At 36.9% G+C, this 27,397-nt stretch overlaps 1 protein-coding gene across 10 annotated transcripts in view; it reads right to left on the minus strand.

Annotated features, from left to right (window-relative positions):
- The window catches only part of NBEA (neurobeachin), a 732,675-nt gene that overhangs the window by 407,447 nt on the left and 297,831 nt on the right, over nucleotides 1-27,397 (minus strand). For all 10 annotated transcript variants that reach the window (XM_070049020.2, XM_070049018.2, XM_051831739.3 and 7 more), the window contains exon 33: nucleotides 25,227-25,354. In XM_070049020.2, coding sequence (XP_069905121.1) covers nucleotides 25,227-25,354 — 128 coding nt within the window. The remainder of the gene's footprint in view (nucleotides 1-25,226; nucleotides 25,355-27,397) is intronic.

The raw sequence follows: 27,397 nt of genomic DNA on the forward strand, positions 1-27,397 counted from the left end.
GAGAGAAAGGTCTTCTCTTGCCGTTGGTTCACCCTCCAATGGCTGCCACAGCCGGCGCGCTGCGGCCGGCGCACCGCGCTGATCCGATGGCAGGAGCCAGGTACTTCTCCTGGTCTCCCATGGGGTGCAGGGCCCAAGCACCTGGGCCATCCTCCACTGCACTCCCTGGCCACAGCAGAGAGCTGGCCTGGAAGAGGGGCAACCGGGACAGAATCCGGTGTCCTGACAGGGACTAGAACCCAGTGTGCCGGCACCGCTAGGCGGAGGATTAGCCTAGTGAGCCGCGGCGCCGGCCCAGATAATTTTTATTAATGGTCTCATGATGCTTGTACTTCTGTTATATCAACTGTAATGTCTTCTTTTTCACTTGTGATTTTATTTATTTGGTTATTTTCTCTTGGTTAATTCAGATAAATGTTTGCAGATTTTGTTTATGTTTTCGAAAAACCAATTTTTAGGGGCCTGTGCTGTGACATAGCTGGTAAAGCCGCTGCTTGCAGCGCTGGCATCCCATATGGGTGTGGGTTTGAGACCTGGCTGTTCCATTTCCGATCCAGCTCTCTGCTGTGGCCTGAGAAAGCAGTGCTAGATGGCCCAAGTCCTTGGGCTCCTGCACCCATATGGGAGACCTGGAAGAAGCTCCTGGCTCCTGGCTTTGTATCAGCCCAGCTCCGACCATTGCATCCATTTGGGGAGTGAACCAAGGGATAGAAGACCTCTCTCTTTGCTTCTGCCTCTCTGTAAGTCCATCTTTCAAATAAATAAATAAATAAATGTTAAAAAATTTTTTTACTTTTGGGTTTCTTCTCATCTCTTTCATTTATTTGTGCTCTCATTTTTTTTCATTCCTTCTATTAAGTTTTGGTTTTCTCCAGTAAGCCTTTTAAAACTATTTTTGCTGTATTCCACAGATACTGGTATGTTGTGTTTCCACTTAGGTTTGTCTCAAGAAATTTTTAAATTTCCCTTTTAATTTCTTCATTTGGGAAAATGTTGTCTAATTCTTTCATTTGTAAATTTTCCAGTAATTCTTATTATTGATTTTTAGTTTTTTTTTTTTAAGATTTTATTTATTTATTTGAGAGGCAGAGTTAGAGAGAGAGGGAGAGAGAGAGAGAGAGAGAGAGAGAGAGAAAGGTTCCACTGGTTCAGTCCTCAAATGACCACTATGCCACAGTGTCAGGCCAGATTTACAGTTTTATAAAGCTGTGGTCAATCTCTTTAAATTTGTGAAGATGTATACTGTAGCCTAATATATGATCTATGCTAGACAATGTTCTATGTATAGTAGAGAATGGTGTGTATTGCAGCTGTTGGGTGGAATATGCTGCATATTTCAGTAGGCTCTGTTTGACATACAGGTGGGGAACATTTTTTTTTTGGGGGGTGAGGACCATTTAAGTCTTCCAATCCATGAGCTTGGGCTATCTTTCCAGTTATTTGTGTTCTCTTTAATTTCAGCAATATTCTGTAGTTTCCATTCTACAAGTTTGACTTTTTTTACCTTTTGTGTAAGGTTTTATATGTTTTAATACATGTGTTGATTTATTTAATCATCACAATCAAAACAGAATAATCCCATCATCTGGTGACATTCCTTGTACTACCCCATTATAGTAATGTATTACCTATACCCATAAACCCTGGCCACTATTCATTTACTTTTTATAATTGTAATTATTTTCTTTTTGAGAATATAAAAAAATGGAAATAAACATGCAAATCTTTGAGATGGTCTTTCTTACAGTAATGTTTTTGAAAATTCATATGAATTGTTAGGTTTATAAGTCTGTTCAATTTTTCTTCTCAATAATATTCTATTGTTTTGAATAAAGAACAGTTTGTTTATTCAACTATCCACTGAAGGACATCTGCATTATTCTTCCAACCGTGACAACTTCAGGTGCTATGAACACTCATTACAGGCTTTTTGGTGAACATAAATTCCTATTCTATAAGGAAAACACCAAGAAATGAAATTATGGGGTTATACGGTTTCTGTTTAAATTAGTAAGGGATTTCCAAATCATTTTCCACAGTGACAACCGTTTTGCATTCTAAAAGCCACAGATTTAAACCATGTATGAAATTATTAGTTGTTCTGTATGCGTTCCAGGAATTGTTATGGTCAGTATCTTTAAAAATCTTATCTATTTATGTGAGAGTCAGACAGACAAACACACACACACACACACACACATACACACACATACAGAGAAAGACAGACAGGGAGGGAGGGAGAGAGGAAGGGAGAGAGGGAGGGAGAGCGAACAAGCAAGCCAGTGAGCAAGCACATGAAAGAGTGCAAGGGCTTAAAGTGGGCTGTGATGAAGGCAGGAGCCAGGAACTCAATTTGGCTCTCCTATTAGGCTAAATGCCACCTCTCATTGCTATTTTTTCTTTTAGCAATACCCCTATTTGTAGAGGTATATCATCATGGTTTTCATTTACATTTACCTAGTGGCTATTGACGCTAACGATATTTTCATATGCTTTTTAGAGATCTAATGTCATCATTGGTTTACTGTCTGTCCAAGTTATTTTTAATATATTTGGAAGTCTGCTTTTTCTTTTTTTAACGATTAATTCTTGGAATTTTCTCTTTAACACTGGTTTTTGAACACTTTAATTATGACATCCCATGGTATTTTTGCTTGTTTGTCTTGATATTGCCTGGGATAGATTGAATTTCTTGGATGTATGTATGTCTATATATATTTATATGTGAATATGTGTATATATTTAAAGAAAAAGGGAGTAATAAAATACATATCATCTGACACCTTATTTTTGGATTCCAAGTCCACCTACGGTAGATTGCTTGATTTATTTCATAGTCTCTTATGGCTCTGTTAGTTTTTAATAATTTTTCTCTGCCTTAGTTTGGAAAGATAATTTTCTACATCTTCAAATTCACTACAACTTGCTTACGCTGTATAAAACAGATTTTCATTTTTTATTTTTTCCTTCTCATAGGTTCATTTCTTTCTTTTAAAAACATTTTCTAGCTCTCTTACTGAAACTTTTATTTAAGAAAATTAATTAATTAACAAATTCATTCATTTATTTGAAAGACAGAGGTATAGGAAGAGAGAGAGACAGAATGAGATCTCCTATCTGTAATAGCTGGGGCTGGTAGAGGCCACAGCAGAAAGTGGGAACTCAGTCCAGGTCTCTCACATAGGTGGCAGGGAACCAAACTTTTGAGCCAAGGTGTACATTAGCAGGATGTCAGAATCTGGAGCAAAGCCAGGATTCAAACGCAGGCACTTTGGTAAGGGATGCAGGGGTCCCAAGTGGTATGCCAACAGTTGTACCAAATTCCCAACCTAAGATTTTCATGTTGAGAATATAACCCATGATGGTGCCTGCTAGAATGGGAACAAACATTAACCAAATGCTTTTATCTATGGGTTAAGTCCTTATGTATAGTGTTCTAATTATTTCTTTAAAATAGTAAGATATCAGATCTTATTAACTATATTTTGCTAATCAGAAAATCAGATAAGCATTTGGCTACACAGAAGATATAGTTAAATGGAGAGCATAACTGATGATACCATAATATGCAACAGAAACACACAGTATATTTAACTAGAGCAATTTTCCATGTACCTAACTATATAATCAGAAATTGTCACTTTTATTCACTATTTGCTTCTTCATCTAGGATATAAACTAATAAACTAAATTTATAACTTCACCAAAAGTGCTACAAATATATTAACTGACAATATTGGTATATCACTGTTTTATTTTTTTTCTTAAGAATACATTACAGAATTGTACCGAAATATAAAGTATTAGCAGTTTTTTTTTTTTTTTTTTTTTGACAGGCAGAGTGGACAGTGAGAGAGAGAGAGAGAGAAAGGTCTTCCTTTTGCCGTTGGTTCACCCTCCAATGGCCGCCGCGGCCGGCGCGCTGCGGCCGGCGCACCGCGCTGATCCGATGGCAGGAGCCAGGAGCCAGGTGCTTTTCCTGGTCTCCCATGGGGTGCAGGGCCCAAGCACCTGGGCCATCCTCCACTGCACTCCCTGGCCACAGCAGAGGGCTGGCCTGGAAGAGGGGCAACCGGGACAGAATCCGGCACCCCAACCGGGACTAGAACCCGGTGTGCCGGCGCCGCTAGGCGGAGGATTAGCCTAGTGAGCCGCGGCGCCGGCCTTTTTTTTTTTTTTTTTTTTTTTTGACAGGCAGAGTGGACAGTGAGAGAGAGAGACAGAGAGAAAGGTCTTCCTTTTTGCCGTTGGTTCACCCTCCAATGGCCGCCGCAGCCGGCACGCTGCGGCCGGCACATTGCGCTGATGCGAAGCCAGGAGCCAGGTGTTTCTCCTGGTCTCCCATGGGGTGCAGGGCCCAAGCACTTGGGCCATCCTCCACTGTACTCCCGGGCCACAGCAGAGAGCTGGCCTGGAAGAGGGGCAACCGGGACAGAATCCGGTGCCCCGACCGGGACTAGAACCTGGTGTGCCGGCATCACAAGGCAGAGGATTAGCCTATTGAGCCATGGCGCCGGCCTAAATCATTTTCAATATTTACTTAGAAGCAGAATTTATAGGTCATATGATAAATCATAAGTTTTTGACAAAGCACCATGCTGTTTTCTATGTTAATTCACTATTTTACATCCCCACCAACACTGCACAATGTTAAAAACTCCTCCAAATCTTTGCCCACATTTTGTATTGTCTGTTTTCTGATAGTAGCCATACTAATGATTTCCTGTGGTTTTGACCTTCCTATTTTAAATTAGGTTACTTTCTGTAATTGATTTGTAAGAGCTCTCTATTTATTCTGTATCTTACTCCTTAACAGAGACAATATTTTCTTTTTCTTCTGTTGTTTTTCACACTCTGTTGATCATGGCCTGTGATGCATAGAAATTTAAAAATTATTAAGTTCATTTTACTTAATTTTTTGTTTGTGCATTTGGTGTCAAATCTAAGAAATCATATTCAAAACCAAGATCATGAAGATTTCCCCTTCTAAGGGTTTTATAGCTTTAGGTCTTAATACTAAGACTTTTGATGCATTTTAAGTTAAATTCTGTACATGGAGCAAGATAAGTCTCACTGCCTTCTTTTGCTTGTAGATATACAGCTTACTCAAAATTATGAGACTTTTTTAAACCCCTTGAATTGTGATTGCATTTATATTGAAAACTATTTGACCATATACTCATAAGTTTACTTCTAGATTCAAGACTCTGTCCCTCTTGTCTATACTGACTTTATGCCCACACCACACTGGCTTTGTGGTACGTTTTGAAATAAGAAAGTGTGAGCCCTAATGCTTTATTCTTCCTTCCTTCAAGATTGTTCTTGTTGTTCAGGGCCACTTAAGTTTTCATATATATTTTAGAATGCATTTTCCTATTTCTGAACAAAATGTCATTGGGACTTTGATAGGGACTGCAATGAATCTGTAGATTGCTTTTGTTAGTACTGACATCCTAACAATAGTTGGATCTTCCAATTCATGAATATGGGAGTCTTTCCAATTATATATGTCTTCTTTAATTATTTTTAGCAATGTTTTGTGGTCCTCAGGGTGCATGTCTTTACCTCCTTGATTGGATATATTCCTTAGCATTTTATTCTTTTTGAAGTTGTTATTAATGAAATTATTCTTTTAAAACCCTTTCTGTGCTGCCCATTGTTAAGTGTATAAAACTGCAACTTTTTTTCATGGGGAAAGTGTATAGTTTGTATCTTGAAGCTTTGCAAAACTCACTGATTAGTTCTAATATGTATTTTTCAGGAATCTTTGCCCTTTTTCCATATATAAGATGGTATCATATGAGAACCAAGATGATGTTACTTCTTCTTTTCCAATTCATGTATCTTTTTCCTGTTTAATTGTCCTGAGTAAGATGGTGCTTTGTTTAATGTAAGTGGGGAGAGTGATCACCCTGATAGTTTACGAGAACTTGGAAGACAATTCTTTTGTAAAATGCTTTTTGTGAATCAACTAAGGTAACCCTGAAGAATTTATCCTGATTTCATTCTGCTAATGTGGTGTTTTGCATTCACTGAATTTCTGCACACTGAATCCTTGTTTTCCAGGAATAAACCCTACTTGCTCATGGCATAGGATTCTTTTGATATGATGCTGAATCCAATGTGCTAGCATTTTGTTGAGAATTTTTGCATAAACATTCATAAGTCCTATGCTTTTGCAATTTATTTTAGTGTCTTTGGTTTTGGTATCAGAATAATGTAGGTGTCATATAATGATTTTGAAAGTATTCATTTTTTTGGATGAGAATTAAACTGAGTGGTGTTAATTCTGAAATGTTTGAAGAATGTACAATCCAAGCCAATTATCCTGTTTTTTAAGGAGATTTTTGATGACTGATTTCATATCTTTATTTATTATGTACTTACTATTATAGTTCTGTACAGATTTTGTTTCTTCATAATTAAGCCTGGATAACATTTTGTGTTTCAAGGAATTTCTCCACATCCCCTTGGTTATTCAATATGTTGACATATAATTATTAATAATATTCTCTCATAATCCTTTCTCCTTCTATGGAATCAGTTTTAATCTCCTCTTTCATTTATGATTTCAGCTATTTAAATTATGTTTTTATCTTAATCTAGCTGAAAATTCACAAACTATGTTGATCATTTTAATGAACCAAATACTGGTTTAATTAATTTTCTCTATTTCTGTTTTATTCTCTATTTTGTTTATTTTTGTGTTAATATATACTGTGTCCTTATTCTACCAGCTTTGGGTTTACTTTATTCTTGTTTTTCTAGTTCTTTAGAGTATCAGGGTAGGTTGTTAACTAGAGATCTTATTTAAAATTTGTATGTTATAAATTTTCCTCTTATTATTTCTTTTCCTTTATTCTATCATTTTGGTGCATTGTTTTCAGTGTTATAATTTTCCTTGTGATTCTTTTTTAGATACATGGGTTTTTAAATGTCTGATAATCTCCATGTAATTTTGGAGTTTCCAATTTTTCTTTTGCTACTGATTGCTAATTTCATTCCATTGTGATTAGAAAAGGCACTATGTATGCTTTCAATAATTTTAAAAGTATTTAAATATATTATTACTTGCTTGATAACATAAGTTCTACTGTGGCTGTGTGTATAGTGAGAAAAAGGTGTATTTTCTTTACTGTTGAGTGAAATATTCTGTATACATCTGTTAGGTTCAACTGGTCTACAAGATTATTCAAGTCTTCTATTAATTTCAAAGTCATCTTTTTTAAATCCATTATGGAAACTGAGATATTAATTCTTACTATTATTATTGATGCATTTCTCTGTTCAATTCTGTCAATGTTTGCTCATTATATTTATGAGTTATATTTGGTGCATATAAATATGCAATGTTTATAGACTATTGGTGAACTGATCATTTGATTTACTTTTTTTTTTTTTTTTTTTGACAGGCAGAGTTAGACAGTGAGAGAGAGAGAGAGAGAGACACAGAGAGAAAGGTCTTCCTTGGCCAGCGCCATGGCTCACTAGGCTAATCCTCCACCTAGCTGTGCCGGCACACAAGGTTCTAGTCCCCATCAGGGCGCCGGATTCTGTCCTGGTTGCTCTTCTTCCAGTCCAGCTCTGTGCTGTGGCCAGGGAGTACAGTGGAGGATGGCCCAAGTGCTTGGGTCCTGCACCCCATGGGAGACCAGGATAAGCACCTGGCTCCTGCCTTTGGATCAGCGTGGTGCGCCGGCCATAGCGACCATTCTGGGGGTGAACCAACGGAAGGAAGACCTTTTTGTCTTGTCTTGTCTTTTCTTTTCTTTTCTTTTCTTTTCTTTCTTTTTTTTTTTTTGACAGGCAGAGTGGACAGTGAGAGAGACAGGGAGAAAGGTCTTCCTTTGCCATTGGTTCACCCTCCAATGGCCCCCACAGCATGCCGGCCGTGCTGTGAGCCACGGTGCCGGCCTATTTATTTATTTAAAAGGCAGAGTGTAACAGAGAGGGAGAGAGAGAGAATCTCTTCTATTCATTGATTCTCTACCCAAATGGTACAATAACCAGGGCTAGGATAGTCTGAAACAAGAATTAGGAACCGCATCCAGGCCTCTCACACAGGTAGCAGGCACTCAAGAATTTGGACCATCATCTGTTGCCTTTCCAGGCACATTAGCAGGAAGCTGAAGACCCCTTTATTGTGATATGGTGTCCTTTATATCTTATAATAGTTTTTGACTTAAAGACTATTTTATGTTATATTAGAATAGCATCTCATACTCTCTCTTGGTTACTGTTTGCCTGGAATATATTTTACCATTCTTTTATTTTCAATCTTTGTGTGTCCTTAGATTTAAAATTAATGTATTAGGTATGCTTATAGTTAGATCCTATTTGTGGGGAGCAATTGGGAGCAACTCGGACTAGACTAAGTTACTGGAATTAAGACTTATTATATGCATCTGCTCTCCCACAATATGGCGCTGAGAAGGGAGTAACAGCTTCTACACAGCTGCCTCCAGTTCAACCAATAAACTGTAGGACCTGCTCCTGATTGGAGGAGAGCAGCGTACTCGGCGTGTGGGTAGCAGAGTTGGGATTGGTGGAAGAGGACTATAAAGGAGAAGAGAGACAACATGCACCAAGGAACATCTATCTGAAGGAACACCTGTGCAGCCCCCGAGAGAGCCGGCCGGCGGTGTGCCGCTCCCCCGTGGAAGTGGGGAAGGTGGCAGGGGGAACCGCCCTTCCACGGAGGTGGAAGGGTCAGTAGCCAACCCGGGAAGAACCAGCAGCAAACCCGGGGAGGGCCGAGCAGACAAAAGAACAACGCAGGGTCCTGTGTCGTTCCTCCACGAAGACGGGGAGCGACACTATTTTCTTATTTATTTATCCAATCTATATCCTTTGGTTGGGGAGTTTAATTCATTTGCATTTTAAGTAATTACCTACAGGGAAGGACTTCCTATTGCCATTTTTAAGATATTATTTCATGTTATTGCACTTTTGTCCTCATTCCTTTTCTTGCTATCGTAAGGTTTAGTTGAATTCTGTTGTGAAAGGCTTTGATTCCCTTTTAATCTTTTGTGTTTAGATATTTTCTGTGTGTTTATGTGGGTTACATAAAACATCTTAAGGTTATAACAATCCATTTGAAATAGAACAACTTTAGTTACATATAAACTCTACTCTTGTACAGCTTAGTCATCCTATGTTTTGTTATTGTGTCACAAATTACCTTTATATATCATGCACCTGTTAGCATACATTATTAGCTTTTTTAAAAGAATTTTTCTTTTAAAAAGTATTATAGTAAAACCAAAATTACAATAAAATGGATATTTATATTTGGCCATGTTTACTGGAGAACTTCATATGTTCATAAGGTTTTCAGTTCATATCTAGCTTCCATTATTATCAATTTGAGGGATACCCTTTAGCATTTCTTGTAGGCTAGGCCACTGGTAATGAAATCACTCAGATCTTATTTAATAGGGAGGTTTATTATTTTTCCTCCATTTATGGGGAATAGTTTTGCTGAATACAGTATTGTTGGCTGAGATTTTTATCTTAGCACTGTGAATGTATTATCTTAACACCTTCTGGTTCACTTGGCTAATCCTCCACCTGTGGTGCTGGCACCCTGGGTTCTATTTCCACTTGGGGCGCCAGCTTCTGGTTGCTCCTCTTCCAGTCCAACTCTCGGCTGTGGCCTGGGAAGACAGTGAAGGATAGCTCAAATGCTTGGGCCTTGCACCAGCATGGGAGACCAGGAGGAGGCACCTGGCTCCTGGCTTCGGATCGGCGCAGTGCGCCGGCCATAGCGACCAATCCGGGGGTGAACCAATGGAAGGAAGACCTTTCTCTCTCTCTCTCTCTCTCTCTCTCTCTCTCTCACTGTCTAAACAATTCTGCCTGTCAAAAAAAAAAAAAAAAAAAAAAAGAAAAGAAAAGAAAAAAGAAAAAAAAAAGAAAGAAAGAAATTGGAGCAGCTGGGACTAGAACTGGCACCCATATGGGATGCTGGCATTGCACACAGCAGCTTTACCCTCTATGTCACAACACTGGTCCTTTTCTTTGACTTTCAATTGCAGATTACAATGTGTACTGCTGTATTCTCTTTGGATTTAGTCTAGTTGGAGTTCAAGGAGCTTAAACTTCAGAAGTTTTATGCTTCTTTAAATATGTCCTTTGTCCCCTTTTCTCTCTTATTCTATGACTGGCATAATGCCTGTATTCATCTGCCTGATGGTATCTTATAAATTCCCTAGGCTCTGTTCGCTACTCTGTATTCTTTTTAACTTTTGATCCTCAAGTCAATAATTTCTAACAGTCTGTCTTCAAGTCTGATGATTATTCTTCATTGTATCTGTTTTGAATCTATCCAGGGAAAAATTCAATTCAGCTGTTATCTTTTTTTTATTTTCTGATTTTGTGTTTTCATTCTATAATTTTCCTTTGTTGATACTCTGCATTTATTCATAAAATACTTCTCTGATTCTGTTTAGCTGTCAGTTTATGTTCTTTTTTAGCTCAATAAGCATATTTAAGACAGTTATTTTAAATTCTTTGTCAAAGAAAAGATGCCTGCCTTTCTTTAGGTTGATTTCTGCAATTTGCTTTTCTGGCTCAGCCAAGTTTCTCTAATTCTTTATATGCTTTGTGATTTTCTGTTGAAATGTGTATATTTGAAAAGATAGTAAGTATTAACTGCCTTTGTATAGGGAAAATTTTTCACTAATCATCTTGGCTTAAAAAGCTCAGGGTCCTCACAAGTGTTTTCTGGAGATGTATTTTCCTTGGGCCCATGTATGTATTTTTATTATTGTTCCCTTATACTTAGCTGCTTTTAAGTGTTTTATTTTCTCTGGAAGTCTCAACCCTCCTTCTTCTCAGAAAGCTTAGATGACTATTACATTCATTCCTTCCATAATCTCTTGCTCTCAACCACACATGGAACTGCAGAACCCCTGTTTCTCTGCCGTACCACAATCTTACCATTATGATTGAGAAACCTACAATCTGGTATCCATAGTATGTCACCATTACCGTAAGTACTCCAGTTTACATAAACAGAAACCAGTCATGTTGGCAGCCACTAGGCTAGAATGTTTCAAGTTAGTCCCTGTCTTTTCCTTACATCTCAAATGAGGATCTGGAAATTGGACAGTTTTCTTCTGGCCGTGAATTTCTGTCTGCAATGGTGAGGCTCTAAGGTGGGGACAAAAAAAAAAAAAAAATGCTATTGGATTTCCTACCGTCTTTAGCGTGGCTTTCCCTTGGCTAGGTGTTTGCTTTGTTGCTGTAGTTTATCTGGTTTCTAGTGTTTGGAAAATTTAGTTCAGTCTATATAATATGATTTACTCAGTATTTTTTTGGGAGAAAAAAAGGCATAAAGTCTTTTGGTCATCATCTTCACTGATGCCACTCTCAATCTTTTCATTGTTGTAACATTATCTTTTGATGAACTAAGAAATGTTAATATGGTCAAATTTATCATGCTCTACCTCTTGTGTTTTTCTGACTAGTTTAAGAAATCTTTCCTACTTCTGGTAGTAAAGACATTTTCCTGTATTTTTTCTTTCGAAACACTTAGAGTTTTTCTTTTCATGCATCCTGGTTATATATTTAGTTAGGAAACAATTCCACCATTTTCTTTGTTTTAAAAAATTTATAAAAGTTATATAACTGATCTAGATCTATTTACTGAAATGTGCATATGTTTCTCACCAATCTGAAGTGGAACTCTGTCATATAATGTACCATACTGTGTGTGACTTGGTTCTGTATATTTATTCTGAGACAGTAATCGGTCTCTGACTCACTACCATACACAGCTCTAATTATAAAAAATTGTTCATCTACAAAATTATCTTGGTTATTTTCACTGCTTTATTCAACTGTAGAAATTTAAGAAACAGTTTATTACATTTAATGAAAATGAGGTTTTTTAAATTTAAATTTTTATTGAAATTGATAGACTAAATTAACTTCTTTATGAGGAGTCTTCCTACCATGAGCATGATATAATTAACTATTATTTTTTAGTGGCATTCAAAACTTTTTATAACCTTCTCCATGAAAGACATTACAATATTTTATTACAAAACATAACACTGTTAAGTAAGGTACATACAGTATAGGAGAATGGATTATTATGAGGAGAATATGTTCATATCCACTACAGAGCCCAAAGCATAGACTTTTGTCAAGTATCCTGGTAGCCTTCCAAATGTCCTGTCCTAATTAATTCCAATCTTCTTTCTACTTACAACAGTTCATTATCTTCACTTTATGATAGTCAATTTCCTTTTCTTTACAGTTTTATCATACAAATGACAATTGTATTAATAAAGAACTTAGTTTTATCGATTCTTTTGAGATAGCTTTTCAATATATTTCCCCTACAATTTATTTTGTATATACTAAGTCATTTATTGCAGAATTTCCAACAATAGGAATTTGATGGTTAAATTCCCATGATGCAGTTCAACACGTTGGGAATATAGGCTTAATCATATTCATTCATTCAACCATTCATGATTGGTGATGGCATTTTTCCAATCTGGTTATCTTGTCATTTCTGTTTATGTGATGTTAACAGCCATTGAAATTTAGATCTATTAATTACATATTGGTTACTAATTGCTATTTAGGTCAAATGTTTCTCCATAATTTTTCAGATGATATATTTCTATAAAGAAGAACTTCCTGCATTAATAACTTGATAACTCAATGACTTGTTTACAACAGAAGGTCAGTGTAAGTACTTGATTCTCTTTATCAGTTTTCAAAATAAAGACTTGGTTCTCTATCATCTTCTGACTTTGATCCAATCATTTTGTAAATTATTATTACAGACTCCAGGATTTAAACAAAGGTTTTGATGCACTGCAGTTATTATATAATTGCTCCAACTTTCATCAACAGAAATCTCTTTGGTTAGTCCCTGAATTATTTTAACAATCTCTGATGTTTTCCTTGCCTTGTAATATTACAAAATGTTGCAGGCAAGTCATTAACATTATCTGCCCCAGTCTTGAAATTTACTTCTTCAGGACGTTCTCATGTTGTTCACTGGCACATGATAGAACCTACCATGTACTCAGTGCTACTGACTTGGTCAATGTATCCAGCAGACACTGGACCACATTACTAAAATATAGCACACAGATACTCATATATATATGAGTATGTGTCTGTAGGCATTTGTATAGGTGTGTTTAGTAAGTTCACAGTGAAAATGCAATACAAATTTGTAACTTAAAGATTTTACACTTTAGGATTTAATAATTAATAAGCCATTTATCCAACATTATACAATAGTTTTAAAATGCCAACAATGCTACTATCGAGTAATTAGTGTCTCATTTTTTGCAGTTCTCCAAAGACGCAGGCATTTTGTCCTATATTCCCTTTCACTCATTTAGTTACTACTTCAAACACTAAATCTGATGATCATCATGAGATTTTCTGTCTGATATATCTTCAATCACTTTGCTTATCTGATGCTTGCTTTATTACAGATTCCTCAGAAGGGGCTCAAGGAAATAATATTGCCTAAATTTTCGCATGTTAACAATTTCTGAAGTCTTTATAAGTCAGTTTTACAAGTGTTTTAAATTTTGTGTATCTTTAATATATTATCCCATATTCTTCTGATAAAAAATACAGTGACAAAATTATGATGGCAATCTATTTCTCCTTCATATATGCGCTGTCTACATAATATGTGCTTTTTACCTAGATACCCAAAATATTTTTTTTCAGGGTGGTGAATTCTTTTCTATATTTCTTCTAATTGCATCTTCATTTTCTCAGATTACTTTGCTCTTTATTTTTTACTCTTTCCTCAGTTTAGTTATGCTTTTGAGATTCTCTAAATTCTGACTATGGGGCTCGCACTGTGGCATAGTGGGTAAAGCTGCAACCTGCAGCACAGGAATCCCATATGAGCACTGGTTTGAGTCCCAGATGCTCCATTTCCAAGTCAGTACACTGCTAATTTACCTGGGAAAGCAGTGGAAGATGGTCCAAGTCCTTGGGCCCATGAACCCACACAGGAGACCTGGGTGAAGCTCTTGGCTTTGGGCTAGTCCAGACCCGGCCTTTGTAGCCACTTGGGGAGTGAACCAAGGATGGAGGATTCTCTCTCTCTCTGCCTCTCCATCTTTATAACTCTTTCACATAAATGAATAAATCTTAAAAAATTCTAATATTGTTTCATATCCTGTATTATCTGATTTCTTTTAGCTTATTTTAAAAATATCAGCTTAATTTTTCTGGTATGCTTTGTCTTGAGAGATTGTTTTCCTATACATCCTGATTTTCCTTACTATTATATATGGGGTTATACTTCTCTCTGATGGTTATTATTTTGTGTGAACTTAGTTTTCTTGAACTTCCAGATAATTTGTAGGTATCTCCCCCAACCCTGACAATTTAGATTCTAGAATTTCTTTTTCTAATATTTACTTGTTTTCAAAACCATGATTATCTACTTTTTGAGAGTTACTAGCTCTGTTTGTCTTCTCCAGTTTTATTTGTCTTTCTCTTTGGCTCTTTTGCCCTTCTGCTACTTGATTTGGAGTCTATTCATAAGAGTTTAACCACAATGAGGGATTCTACAATAGAACTCAAGCTGGTTGATTTCTCCTGAGGCCTAGATGGCACTAGCCCCTTTTCACTTCACCATGGAAGCTCTGAGTCATCTGCTACTATGGTACATGAAGGCAATCTCTGTTTTAGCCTTCTGGGTCTTCCAATGTGTCTAGAGTGGATTTCTCAAATGCTCCATTCCTTTTCACCACTTTCACTCTCATGCACATGCTGATACCATATATATCATGTAGTTATCCCTGGAAAAATACTGAATCATTCAAACAGGATAGTCTTTCTCCATCTAGATGCATTCTGTGGATTAATGGGATGCTTTATCATGTAGTTTTATAGTAATATTCATTTTTTGTTCTTGTAGTTATTGTATCACTACCTGTTATTCTGTCTGTTTCTCTTGGAGGAAATCAGGGATATTTGCAAATCATGCCACCACTGCCAATAACCCTGTATTTCTTGTATACATTTGGTGTATTACTGCAATTTAAAAATATTAGTTCTGAAATTACTATATCTGCATTTAATAAAACATTAATGGAAATTAAGTTGTAATGATTACATGGCAGCAAATAGAACACAAAATGGAAAGTCATACATTAAGTCTTCCAATTTTAGAAAAACACAGAATTTATTTCCATAAACATGGCCTCCAGCATTCCCAAACACTTACTGGGTCTCATTTCTTCCTCTCTTCTCTTTTCTGCTTTTCTTACAAGCTTGTGTTTATTTCATTTCCTGACCTTGGACATATAGGAGACTTCTGCTATATTCTCTTCAATAATTATGTTACCTTAAATATTTTTGTGAACAATTGAACATAACTTTGTGAACCAAGTGAACATAAATAATGCTCACAGAAAATACAGAGGTTTTTCAGAGCTACTCTGAACCACAATGGAACAAAACATTAAAAAGACACTCTGCAAACTTACGCATGCATGCATACGTTTAAAATTCTCTTTCATGTTGAATTTGGGTAATTAGAGCCTCTCTATTACTAATGATAACTCTAGGCATGGCAATCCTTAGACCTCCAGAATAGAAATGATTGAGATCTAATTCATTTCCTTCTACTTAACACCCAATCCAGACTAAACCTACCTCCTTAAAACTAAACTCTAAAATGCCTCTCAACTGCATATCGCAGAGAAGTCCCAGGGATTCTGTGCAGAGTATTCTTCTCTGACATGATAGGCCAAGTAAGCTGACCCATTTTGGGGCTCAGGTGTTTTGGTTACTTTAGCAAGCAGGATTTGTAAATACATTCATACTTACCTTAAGTACTTTTTATCTGTTAATTATATAAGTCAAAAAACTGGAGTTTTCTTACAGAAAGTTGAAAAAAATTCCATAAATAATCACTGTTTTAAAAAATCCTTAATTATTCTTAGGAGAAATATACACCAATAGCCACCTAGAAAATATCTACTAATAAGGAATAATTTTAAAAGATGGCAAACACATGATATTTATTCTTTTTATTTAAATAAAAAATAAATAAAATGGTGAGAAATATAGTGAAAGAGAATGAAAAAGAAAGAATAAGTAAGAGTACATGCTCAAGAATGAGAACTTGAAAGGATGTGCATGTCTGCAGGCTGGATGGGGAAAAACTCAGGATGTAGATAACTGATCAGTGATGGGAATTCTCACCACAGAATGCAAGACCTAGTTTCCTTGTTTTTGAACTTTACCTCCAATAAAAATTACCAATAATAACAGTAATGTTCTACTCAAGCAAAAGAGGAAATACTAAATTTTATTATAACTCAGAATGTAAGCCAGGCAATAGCAACATAAACAATAAGGTATTTCCTATTTATAATAAGTGAGAAATGATTATATTGATATTTTATAAGCATAATGCCACAGAATCAAAAAGAAGAAAGCATTGATCTGGTTTAAGAACCTTAAAGTAGGGTTGAAAAGTTTACGTAGGGATTGAAAAAAGGAAAAGATTCAAAGCAGAAGGAAGAATTTTACAAAAACAACAAAAGGTGAAAGCACATAACTTGTTTACATGTTTATGTAAGACAATGAAAACCAGTTGATTTTGGAAAGGAAGGTTATGACAAAATTCTGAAAACTATTGAAAATTATTCTGTTTTAAGCTAATAGTTTCTAGATTTTAGAAACTAGTAAAAATTTGAAATACCAAATCTCAAAGACTGTCAGGTTTATATTCTGCTAATGAATAGTATTTAAACACAAAATTCAAAACTTAAAAAGGAGGCATGACTATGACATGCACATAGTTTTAAACAGCACATGTTAAAACTCTTTGAATGAGGCCGGCGCCGTGGCTCAATAGGCTAATCCTCTGCCTTGTGGTGCCGGCACACTGGGTTCTAGTCCCAGTTGGGGCGCCGGATTCTATCCTGGTTGCCCCTCTTCCAGACCAGCTCTCTGCTGTGGCCAGGGAGTGCAGTGGAGGATGGCCCAAGTGCTTGTGCCCTGCACCCCATGGGAGACCAGGAGAAGCACCTGGCTCCTGCCATGGGATCAGCGTGGTACACCAGCTGCAGCGCACCAGCCGCGGCAGCCATTGGAGGGTGAACCAACGGCAAAGGAAGACCTTTCTCTGTCTCTCTCTCTCACTGTCCACTCTGCCTGTCAAAAAAAAACCAAACAAACAAACAAAAAAACAAACAAACAAAAAAAACTCTTTGAATGTAGAATATACAAGATAAAATTGTATTCTGGGAAGGGAGGAAAGAATAAATAAACAATAGCTAACACACTTCAATATTTACACCTACAACAGTCATTTTTCAAGAAAATCCATGTTTATCTTTATGGATTAATATCAATGGAGTCATATACTTAATACTCTTTCAACTTAACTCAGAATATTCCATGTAAACTTGCTTACTAAAGCCTATTAAAAACAGTTCTTCATATGGTTATCTCAATTGATGCAGAGAAAGCATTTGATAAAATTCAACACCCTTTCATGATGAAAACTCTAAGCAAATTGGGTATAGAAGGAACATTCCTCAATATAATCAAAGCAATTTATAAAAAACCCACAGCCAGCATCCTACTGAATGGGGAAAAGTTGGAAGCATTTCCACTGAAATCTGGCACCAGGCAGGGATGCCCACTCTCACCACTGCTATTTAACATAGTTCTGGAAGTTTTAGCCAGAGCCATCAGACAAGAAAAAGAAATCAAAGAAATACAAATCAAGAAGGAAGAAGTCAAACTATCCCTCTTTGCAGACGATATGATTCTGTACTTAGAGGATCCAAAGAACTCTACTAAGAGACTATTGGAACTCATAGAGGAGTTTGGCAAAGTGGCAGGATATAAAATCAATGCACAAAAATCAACAGCCTTTGTATACACAAGCAATGCCATGACTGAGAAAGAACTGCTAAGATCAATCCCATTCACAATAGCTACAAAAACAATCAAATACCTTGGAATAAACTTAACCAAGACGTTAAAGAGCTCTACGATGAAAATTACAAAACCTTAAAGAAAGAAATAGAAGAGGATACCAAAAAATGGAAAAATCTTCCATGCTCATGGATTGGAAGAATCAACATCATCAAAATGTCCATTCTCCCAAAAGCAATTTATAGATTCAATGCAATCCCAATCAAGATACCAAAGACATTCTTCGCAGATCTAGAAAAAATGATGCTGAAATTCATATGGAGGCACAAGAGACCTCGAATAGCTAAAGCAATCTTGTACAACAAAAACAAAGCCGGAGGCATCACAATACCAGACTTCAGGACATACTACAGGGCAGTTGTAATCAAAACAGCATGGTACTGGTACAGAAACAGATGGATAGACCAATGGAACAGAATTGAAACACCAGAAATCAATCCAAACATCTACAGCCAACTTATATTTGATCAAGGATCTAAAACTAATTCCTGGAGCAAGGACAGTCTATTCAATAAATGGTGCTGGGAAAACTGGATTTCCACGTGCAGAAGCATGAAGCAAGACCCCTACCTTACACCTTACACAAAAATCCACTCAACATGGATTAAAGACCTAAATCTACGTCCTGACACCATGAAGTTATTAGAGAACATTGGAGAAACCCTTCAAGATATTGGCACAGGCAAAGAATTTCTGGAAAAGACCCGGGAGGCACAGACAGTCAAAGCGAAAATCAACTATTGGGATTGCATCAAATTGAGAAGTTTCTGTACTGCAAAAGAAACAGTCAGGAGAGTGAAGAGACAACCGACAGAATGGGAAAAAATATTTGCAAACTATGCAACAGATAAAGGGTTAATAACCAGAATCTACAAAGAGATCAAGAAACTCCACAAAAACAAAACCAACAACCCAATTAAGAGATGGGCCAAGGACTTCAATAGACATTTTCAAAAGAGGAAATCCAAATGGCCAACAGGCACATGAAAAAATGTTCAAGGTCATTAGCAATCAGGGAAATGCAAATCAAAAGCACAATGAGGTTTCACCTCACCCAGGTTAGAATGGCTCACATTCAGAAATCTACCAACAACAGATGCTGGAGAGGATGTGGGGAAAAAGGGACACTAACCCACTGTTGGTGGGAATGCAAACTGGTCAAGCCACTATGGAAATCAGTCTGGAGATTCCTCAGAAACCTGAATATAACCCTACCGTTCGACCCAGCCATCCCACTCCTTGGAATTTACCCAAAGGAGTTTAAATTGATAAACAAAAAAGTGGTCTGCACCCTAATGTTTATTGCAGCACAATTCACAATAGCCAAGACCTGGAACCAACCTAAATGCCCATCAACGGTAGACTGGATAAAGAAATTATGGGATATGTATTCTTTAGAGTACTATACCGCAGTAAGAAACAACGAAATCCAGTCATTTGCAACAAAATGGAGGAATCTGGAACACATCATGCTGAGTGAAGTAAGCCAGTCCCAAAGGGACAAATACCATATGTTCTCCCTGATCGGTGACAACTGACTGAACACCAAAGGGGAAACCTCCTGAAGTGAAGTGGACACTATGAGAAATGGTGACTTGATCAGCATAGCCCTGACTGCTGATGGACAACTTAATACATTATCCCTCATAGTATTTTTTTTTTTGTCTGTTCTACTTGATATGACTGGTTTAATTCTGTAATTATCACACAGTTATTCTTGAGTGTTGAAAATTAACTGAAATGTGATCCCTGTTGAACGTAAGAGTGGGAATAAGAGAGGGAAGAGATGTGTAATTTGGGGCATGCTCGGGCTGACTTGCCCCAATTGGTAGAGTTGGAAACATACCAGGGGATTCCAATTCAATCCCATCAAGGTGGCATGTGCCAATGCCATCTCGCTATTCCAGGTGATCAATTTCAGTTCACAATTGATCATAATGAAAGGACTGAGAGTCAAGGGGAGCACATGGGCAAGTCTAGTATCTGCTGACACCAACCGATAGAATGGATAAAGGGGAGAGTGGTCCAGCATGGGAAGTGAGATGCTCAGCAGACTCATAGAATGGCGGATGTCCTAAATAGCACTCTGGCCTCAGAATCAGCCCTGAAGGCACTCGGATCTGGCTGAAAAGCCCATAGAGTATTTCAGGCATGGAAAGCCAAGACACTCTGGCAAAAAGATCTCTGTGAGTGAGATCCCAGTGGAAAGAACAGGTCTTCAAAGAGGGAGGTGCCTTTCTCTGAAGGGAGGAGAGAACCTCCACTTTGACTATGACCGTGTCTAAACAAGATAAGAGTCGGAGAACTCAGGGGGCTTCCATAGCCTTGGAAACTCATAACTGGTGCATAGGGAGATTACTGATGCCATAAACAGGAGTGTCAATTTGTGAAGTCAACGGCAGGAGTCACTGTGCACTTACTCCTCATGTAGGATCTCTGTCCTTAACGTGCTGTACACTGAGGCTTAATGCTATAACGAGTACTCAAACAGTATATTTCACTTTGTGTTTCTATGGGGGTTCAAACGATTGAAATCTTTACTTAATGTACACTAAACTGATCTTCTGTAAAAAAAAAAAAAAAAAATTATCAATTCCCAACTTGACTCTCACTGGGATTAAACATGACAATAGGTCTGATCTGATTTCATCATCATTTAAAAAAAATCATCTATTATTTTTCACTTTATGTTTCTGTGTGGGAGCAAACTGTTGAAATACTTACTTAAGGTATGCTAGGCTGATCTTCTGTATATTAAGATAATCGAAAATGAATCTTGACGTGAATGGAGGGGGAGAGGGAGTGGGAAGGGGGGGGTTGTGGGTGGGAGGGACGGTACGGGGGGGGAAGCCATTGTAACACATGAGTCGTACTTTGGAAATTTATATTCATTAAATAAAAGATAAAAAAAAAAAGAAAGTAAAGGAAGGAAAGTACAAAGGAAATTAAAAGTAAAAAATAGGAATATTTATGAAAAAATGGCAGGGAAAAGTTGTTACTTACCAGTAGTCACCTTGAACACAAATGGCCTTAACTCTCCAGTTAAAATATACAAAAAAAAAAAAAAAAAAAAAAAACAGTTCTTAATTACTCAGCCATTTCTCCTACCTTCTCTTTCTGCTGATGAGAAGAAATAAGTAAGAAATAGTCTAGACATTTGGCCTTAGAAAATTCTGGAAGTTACGCTACACAAAGGGATCCTGAATGTGCAACTTAGAGCAGTTTACAAGTTATCTGAAAGCAATTCCTTACAATCTAAGGTAATCACAAACTGTCATTTAGGAACTGGTAATGTGAGTTTTTTTAATAACATAATTTTGCCTTTGGTAGGGAGAAAATTTAGGGAAGAATATATGAAAGTTATTTTTTTAAAGATTCATTTTATTTATTTTAAAGGCAGAGTTACAGAGAGAGAGACACACACACACACACAGAGTGAGCGAGAGAGAGAACTTCCATCTGTTGGTTCACTTCCCAAATAGCTTCTACAGCCACAACTGGGCCAAACTGAAGCCAGAGGCCAGGAGCTTATTCCAGGTCTCCCGTGTGGTGCAGGGACCCACTTGGGCCATTTTTTGCTGCTTTCCAAGGTATGTTAGCTGGGAGTTTGATAGGAAGAGTAGCAGCTGGGACTTGAACCAGTGCCAATATGGGAAGATAGTGTTGCAGGTAGTGGCTTTACCTCCAAGCTTCAACACCAGTCCAAACATGTGAAAGCTTTAATTAGCAGTATATGACCCATTACTAACATTACTAACTTTACTTCCTGTTTTTATTTTATTATAACGTTGATCAGTACTGTAAATCTGTCAAATTATTTTAGGAAAATACATGCAAAACTACAGGACCAAAGGCTTTTATCTTATAGAGAATTAAGGAAACTAACATTTGTTATCAATAATGCTTATTTTTAAAAAACTTTAAAGTGACACATTACAGAAATGCAAGAAAATAAAATATAATTAACAGTATTTTTGCTCCTCAGTATCATAAATATAAGGAAATAAAAAATTTTTAAAAGAGAAGTCAGAAAGTACCAACTGATACCCTTGGGAATCTGTAACTACAATGTCCCCACTCTTGGCTAGCATAATATTTATTCTCCCTTGGAAGATTTTTAAACACAGCTTGAGGGAGCAGCCATTAAGCCTAGTAGTTAAGACGCTTGCATGCCATATTGGAGTACTTGGATTTGATACTCTCTTTGGGCTCCTGACAACTTCCTGCCAGTACAGATCCTGGGAGGCCGCAGTGATTGCTTGATTCATTGGCTTCCTACTACCCACATGGGAGATCCAGACCCCTGGATCCTGCACTGGGATTGGCCCTGTCCTGGTCATTGTGGGCTTTTAGGGAGCGATAAAAAAAAAACAAAAACAAAAACAAAAACAAAAAAAAAAAACCTCTCCCTTTTTCTCTCTCTCCTCTTCTCAGATAAATAAATAATATTTAAGAAAAACCTGGCTTTATATAATACTTTTTTTAAAATTTATTTGACAGATAGAGTTAGACAGTGAGAGAGAGAGACAGAGAGCAAGGTCTTCCTTCCGTTGGTTCACCACCAAATAGCCGGAGCTATGCCAACCCGAAGCCAGGAGCCAGGTGCTTCCTCCTGGTCTCCCAGGCGGGTGCAGGGCCCAGGCACTTGGGCCATCCTCCACTGCCCTCCCGGGCCACAGCAGAGAGCTGGACTGGAAGAGGAGCAACCGGGACTAGAACCTAGCACCCATATAGGATGCCGGCGCCGCAGGCGGAGGATTAGCCAAGTGAGCCACGGAGCCGAACCAAGTGAGCCACGGAGCCGGCCCCAATATAATACTTGTAATATTAATAGTATTTGGAGAACTAGGCTCCAGAAATTAATAGTTGCTGAAACTATTCTCACCTAGTCATTATAAACATTGAACTTGAGTCAGAAAGACTTCTAGAAGAGTAAGTTTTTTACCTCAGGTGTTTGTATTAATAGCAAGTTAGTAACAAAATAAATCAATTTAGGAGACAAAATAATTTGATGGAAAAATGAGCAAATTGTGGATAAACTGAATTTGAGGTATCAAAGGAATATCTGGATACAGATGTTCATACTAGTTATCTCAGAAAGCATCTGGAATTCAGAAGACTGAGTTGAGCTGCTGTTTTAATTAAATAGATGCAAGGAACAAGCTTCCCTTTCAAAACTGTGTCCTTGTAGAGATGAAGGAGTATGTTTAGGAGCAGGCAGGAGTAAGATCAAGTATACACAACATTACCCATCCATTTAGAAAGCTGTATGCCCTGAAAGGTGAATGGTAAGCCACTTAGCCTCACTTCCCTCTGTACACCATTTATACTTTCATTAAAGCATGTAACATATTGAATTTTAATTATTGGTTCCTATGTTTGCTTGCCCATTATACTGTAAGCCCCTTGAAGGTGATTATCACGCCTTTTAAATCCTAGCACTATGAATGCAAATATTTCCTTTTCAAAACTGAATCAATGAATATACAATTTTCTACATCAAAGATAAACATACAGAACAAAGCTATTTAAATTACAGGCACAGAATGTGCCCCAGGAATAGCTGTTAAGTTTACAATAACTTATTAAGTTCATTTTTGAGCTGCTGTAAATTAGTATACTTCTTAGAGTCCTGTACTCTGTAACATTTTCCACTTCCTTTTGTAGGTAGAAGTAATAATAACACATATAACAGTACTATCTAGGGTGGTTTCTTCACTTTTCTCAGAAGTATAACTTCCCTCTCTACCATTCAATTTAAAGCCAAATAAACACCTCTTTATATCCTTGGCCTAATATTCATCCACTTTCTTTCTGGTCACTCTGCTACAGCCACATGCATCGGTATCTTCCCTGTTCTTTGAACATGCCAGGTATACTCTTATACTCCCAGTTTATGGCCCACATACTGATTATTCTATGTAGAATATTCTGCCTAGAACACAGTACTCTGTATAGTTCATCTCCTTTAAGTCTTTGATCAAATTTAACTTACACCATGAAGCCTATTGAAAACTGACCACCGCTTTAAAACTGCAGTTTAATGCTTCCCATTCTGTAGCCCCAATCCCCTGTATGGTATTTACCCTCATACATGGGATTTACTACCTTCTAACCTGTCACATAGCTGTTTTAATTGTTTAGTGATTATTTACTATTATATTACTATTTATATTACTATTATTTACTCTACCATAAAGGTAGAGTTCTTTGGTATTTTCTAATATATCAGGTACCTAATATAGCATGTGACCCAAAGAAGGAATTCTCTTGAAAAATGAATAGCCCACTACATACCACTTTTCTAACAGCTTTATTCAACTGAATTCTCACAAGGATACTGGGGTGCTGTCATTGATTTCATTTTATAGAAAGGAAACCGAGATACAACAAAGGCTACAGAGCTCAGAAACTTGGATAAATTCTATTCTCAGAGTCTGAGTTAAAATATCATGTAGAAACAATTGAGACAATGACAGAACAGGCACAGGAAAACTTTTTCTTCAGCTAATAAGTAAAAAGCAAAATATGTATATAAGGTGCTGAATTTGAGGACTAACTGAAAGGGCACCCAAAGCCATTAAAGGATCATCTTGATATACTTCCTCCTTTCTCAAGCTTAGAAATAGTCATGTAACAAAACTTTTTGTTTTAGCAGGAAAGACTTCAGGTCATCATATTTTTCAAAGACATTCCCCAAATTAAGTGTATAAATTAAATGCTTGCCACAATGAATTTATTTTTATTTTTTCCACTTCACTCTATTTAAGCTGTTATTGAGTGGTAGACAACATCTTTATCAATTCCCAGTTAAGTATTCTTCAACACTTTTATTTTTTCTCAAATAAGTATTCTCACATTACAAGTGTAACAATAAGAAAAGTCACTTAAAGAAGCATGGCTCTCAGAGTCAGAAGAAAATCTTAGAGATCACTGTTTGTAAACACTATCTACTGAGAGTATATGATGTATGATATTCATACATCAGCCCTTATAGACTGGGGTTGGAACAGCCAAAGCATTCCAATATCTTCTCAAAGATTTTCATTTTCAAAGTTCATTTACTGGCATTGACTGGGAACATGTTATTTTTTAAAAAGATGATTAAGGAAAAATCATATATCAAATATCTTATTGGAATTTGTAGAAGCAATGTCTTTATACTCTTTCGGCAATATATATTCCTCCAGAAGCATAAATTATGCCATGGTTAGTAGATACATTATAGGAAACTAAAATGATGAGAATATAGAGAGAAATCATACCTTCTATCAATAGCTCTTGTCCATGACTGCCAAGAAGTGTACGAGATAGGAATGGGGCAAAGTCTACAAAAATTTCACGAAGAAGAGGAGCAACTTTTTCTAAAGCTCTTTCAAGTTTTGCAGTGATGCTGTTGAAATTAAGACACAAAGACTAATAAATATAATTCAATATAAAATGCCAAATAAATTTTACTTAAAAGTAAAATCTTTAAAAACCATAAAAGCCCGTTTCTAGCCAATGGAATAGTTAGGAGCTTCATGTAGAAGGGATATCCTATACAGTTTCACATAACAGTCAAACAGCTATTTAAGACATTAGCTAAATTAGAATGACTATACTGTAGAAAGGAAATGGGTGTTTACCACCCTAGAGGGACACAGATTCTTTCACAGGTCTAGGAAAAGGAAAATAAATTACTGAATGCCTTCTCATTCTATCCATCCATTCATAAAAGAAAATGGTCTTGACCACCTACAGTGCCTGATACAAACTTAACTCTTGCCATCAAAGAGTAATCTCAGAAAAGCTGGAGAAATAAAGGAATAACTGGAATTCAGTGTAATACAGTTTAACTGCTTTGTCAAAGTCATAGTTTCCATCTCATAAGCCCATTTACTTCCACTATTATTCCCCACATCATTATTTATATTGTTTATCACTGAATTTTAAGGTAATAACCTTATATAACTAACCAATGTTTGACATTTTTGAAAATATATTTAGCAGTGTATGGAAAAGAAAAAAAAATGAGTGAAGAAACCATTTCTGCTCAGGCAAATAAACGATTTGGTAACAGATCCATCTTTTGTTGGATGTAGCAGGTGCTTGGATTGGAGTCCTAACTCTATCAGAACTAAATCCTGAAGATGACTTAGGGCTTTCTGTGTCTTCCAAATGAAGATGATTATAGTGCCTACACAGTGAGGAATAAATATGCTAAGTTCCATAACAGTGAATAGAAAAGTACCTGGTAAATAGTCAGAGGTCAATATTGGTAGTGTTTGTAACTGTTACTCTGAATTAAATGTACTGATATTTATTATTACAAAATATGACTCTGATACATTAAAAACAAATAAATAGAATATGTTAGATAAGCATACATTCTTCTACACAGAAGGCACATACAATAAAAAATTAAACAATACCTCTAACTAACCAAAGTTCTATTACAATGACTAGGTAGTATTTTTGTTATATATGCAGCAAAACAGATACTTGAAAAAAGGCAACAAATCATATAATAATCTGCAATATATTACTAATATTTAAAACTAAGCTCCGAGATCTTTATTATTTTAAGTGACTAAATAGGAATTAGGGAATAATGTAGGATCCTTTCCTTCCTAACTTGGAAACAAGTTTTGAATTTTGAACATTCAAAGTCAAACCATTAACACTTTCATCTAACTTCACCTCCTCTTTTCTGAGTCAACAGCTTCAGAGAAAGGAGAAAACATAAAGGAAACTTGGGTTTAGTCCCTTCCACAACACTTAGAGAGTATTATGGAAGAACAACTTAAAGGCGATAAAAAATGGTTTGGGTAGAGTTTGACAGACTTGCTGAGGATACGAGTTTCAAAGTTCTCCCCTACTCTTATTCCTGAAGCAAGGACCTACTTTAGGATACTGGTTCCTAAGCATTAAAATGGACCTTAATCACTTAGAGGCCCCCTCCCTTCCTCCTGGTTTCTTTTTCAGGGTACACTGGGAGAACTGGCGTGTCTAACAAATTTTCCAGTGGCCCTGAGGCCATTTTTCAGAAAGCATACTTTGGGGGCCAGCGCTGTGGCTGAAGCGCCAGCATCCCACACGGGCACCTGTTCGAGTCCCAGCTGCTCCACTTCCAATCCAGCTTTTTGCTTCTACTGCCCGGGATAGCAGTAGAAGATGGCCCAAGTCCTTGGGCCCCTGCACCCATGTGAGAGACCCGGAGGAAGCTCCTGGCTCCTGGCTTCGGATTGGCACAGCTCCAGCCATTGAGGCCACCTCGGGAGTGAACCACGGATGGAAGACCTCTCTGTCTGTCTCTCCCTCTCTCTGTAACTCTGTCTTTCAAATAAATAAATCTTTAAAAAAAAAAACACACACTTTGACAATAGCAGTTTTAATGAGAGTATTTGCTGCTAGTAATTATGCATTAGAAAACTAGCAAACAAAAAAATGCTAT

Source organism: Oryctolagus cuniculus, chromosome 9 (assembly GCF_051225735.1).
Source record: "Oryctolagus cuniculus isolate XC-2025 breed Fujian yellow rabbit chromosome 9, ASM5122573v1, whole genome shotgun sequence".
In the NCBI taxonomy this organism is placed as follows: Eukaryota; Metazoa; Chordata; class Mammalia; order Lagomorpha; family Leporidae; genus Oryctolagus; species Oryctolagus cuniculus.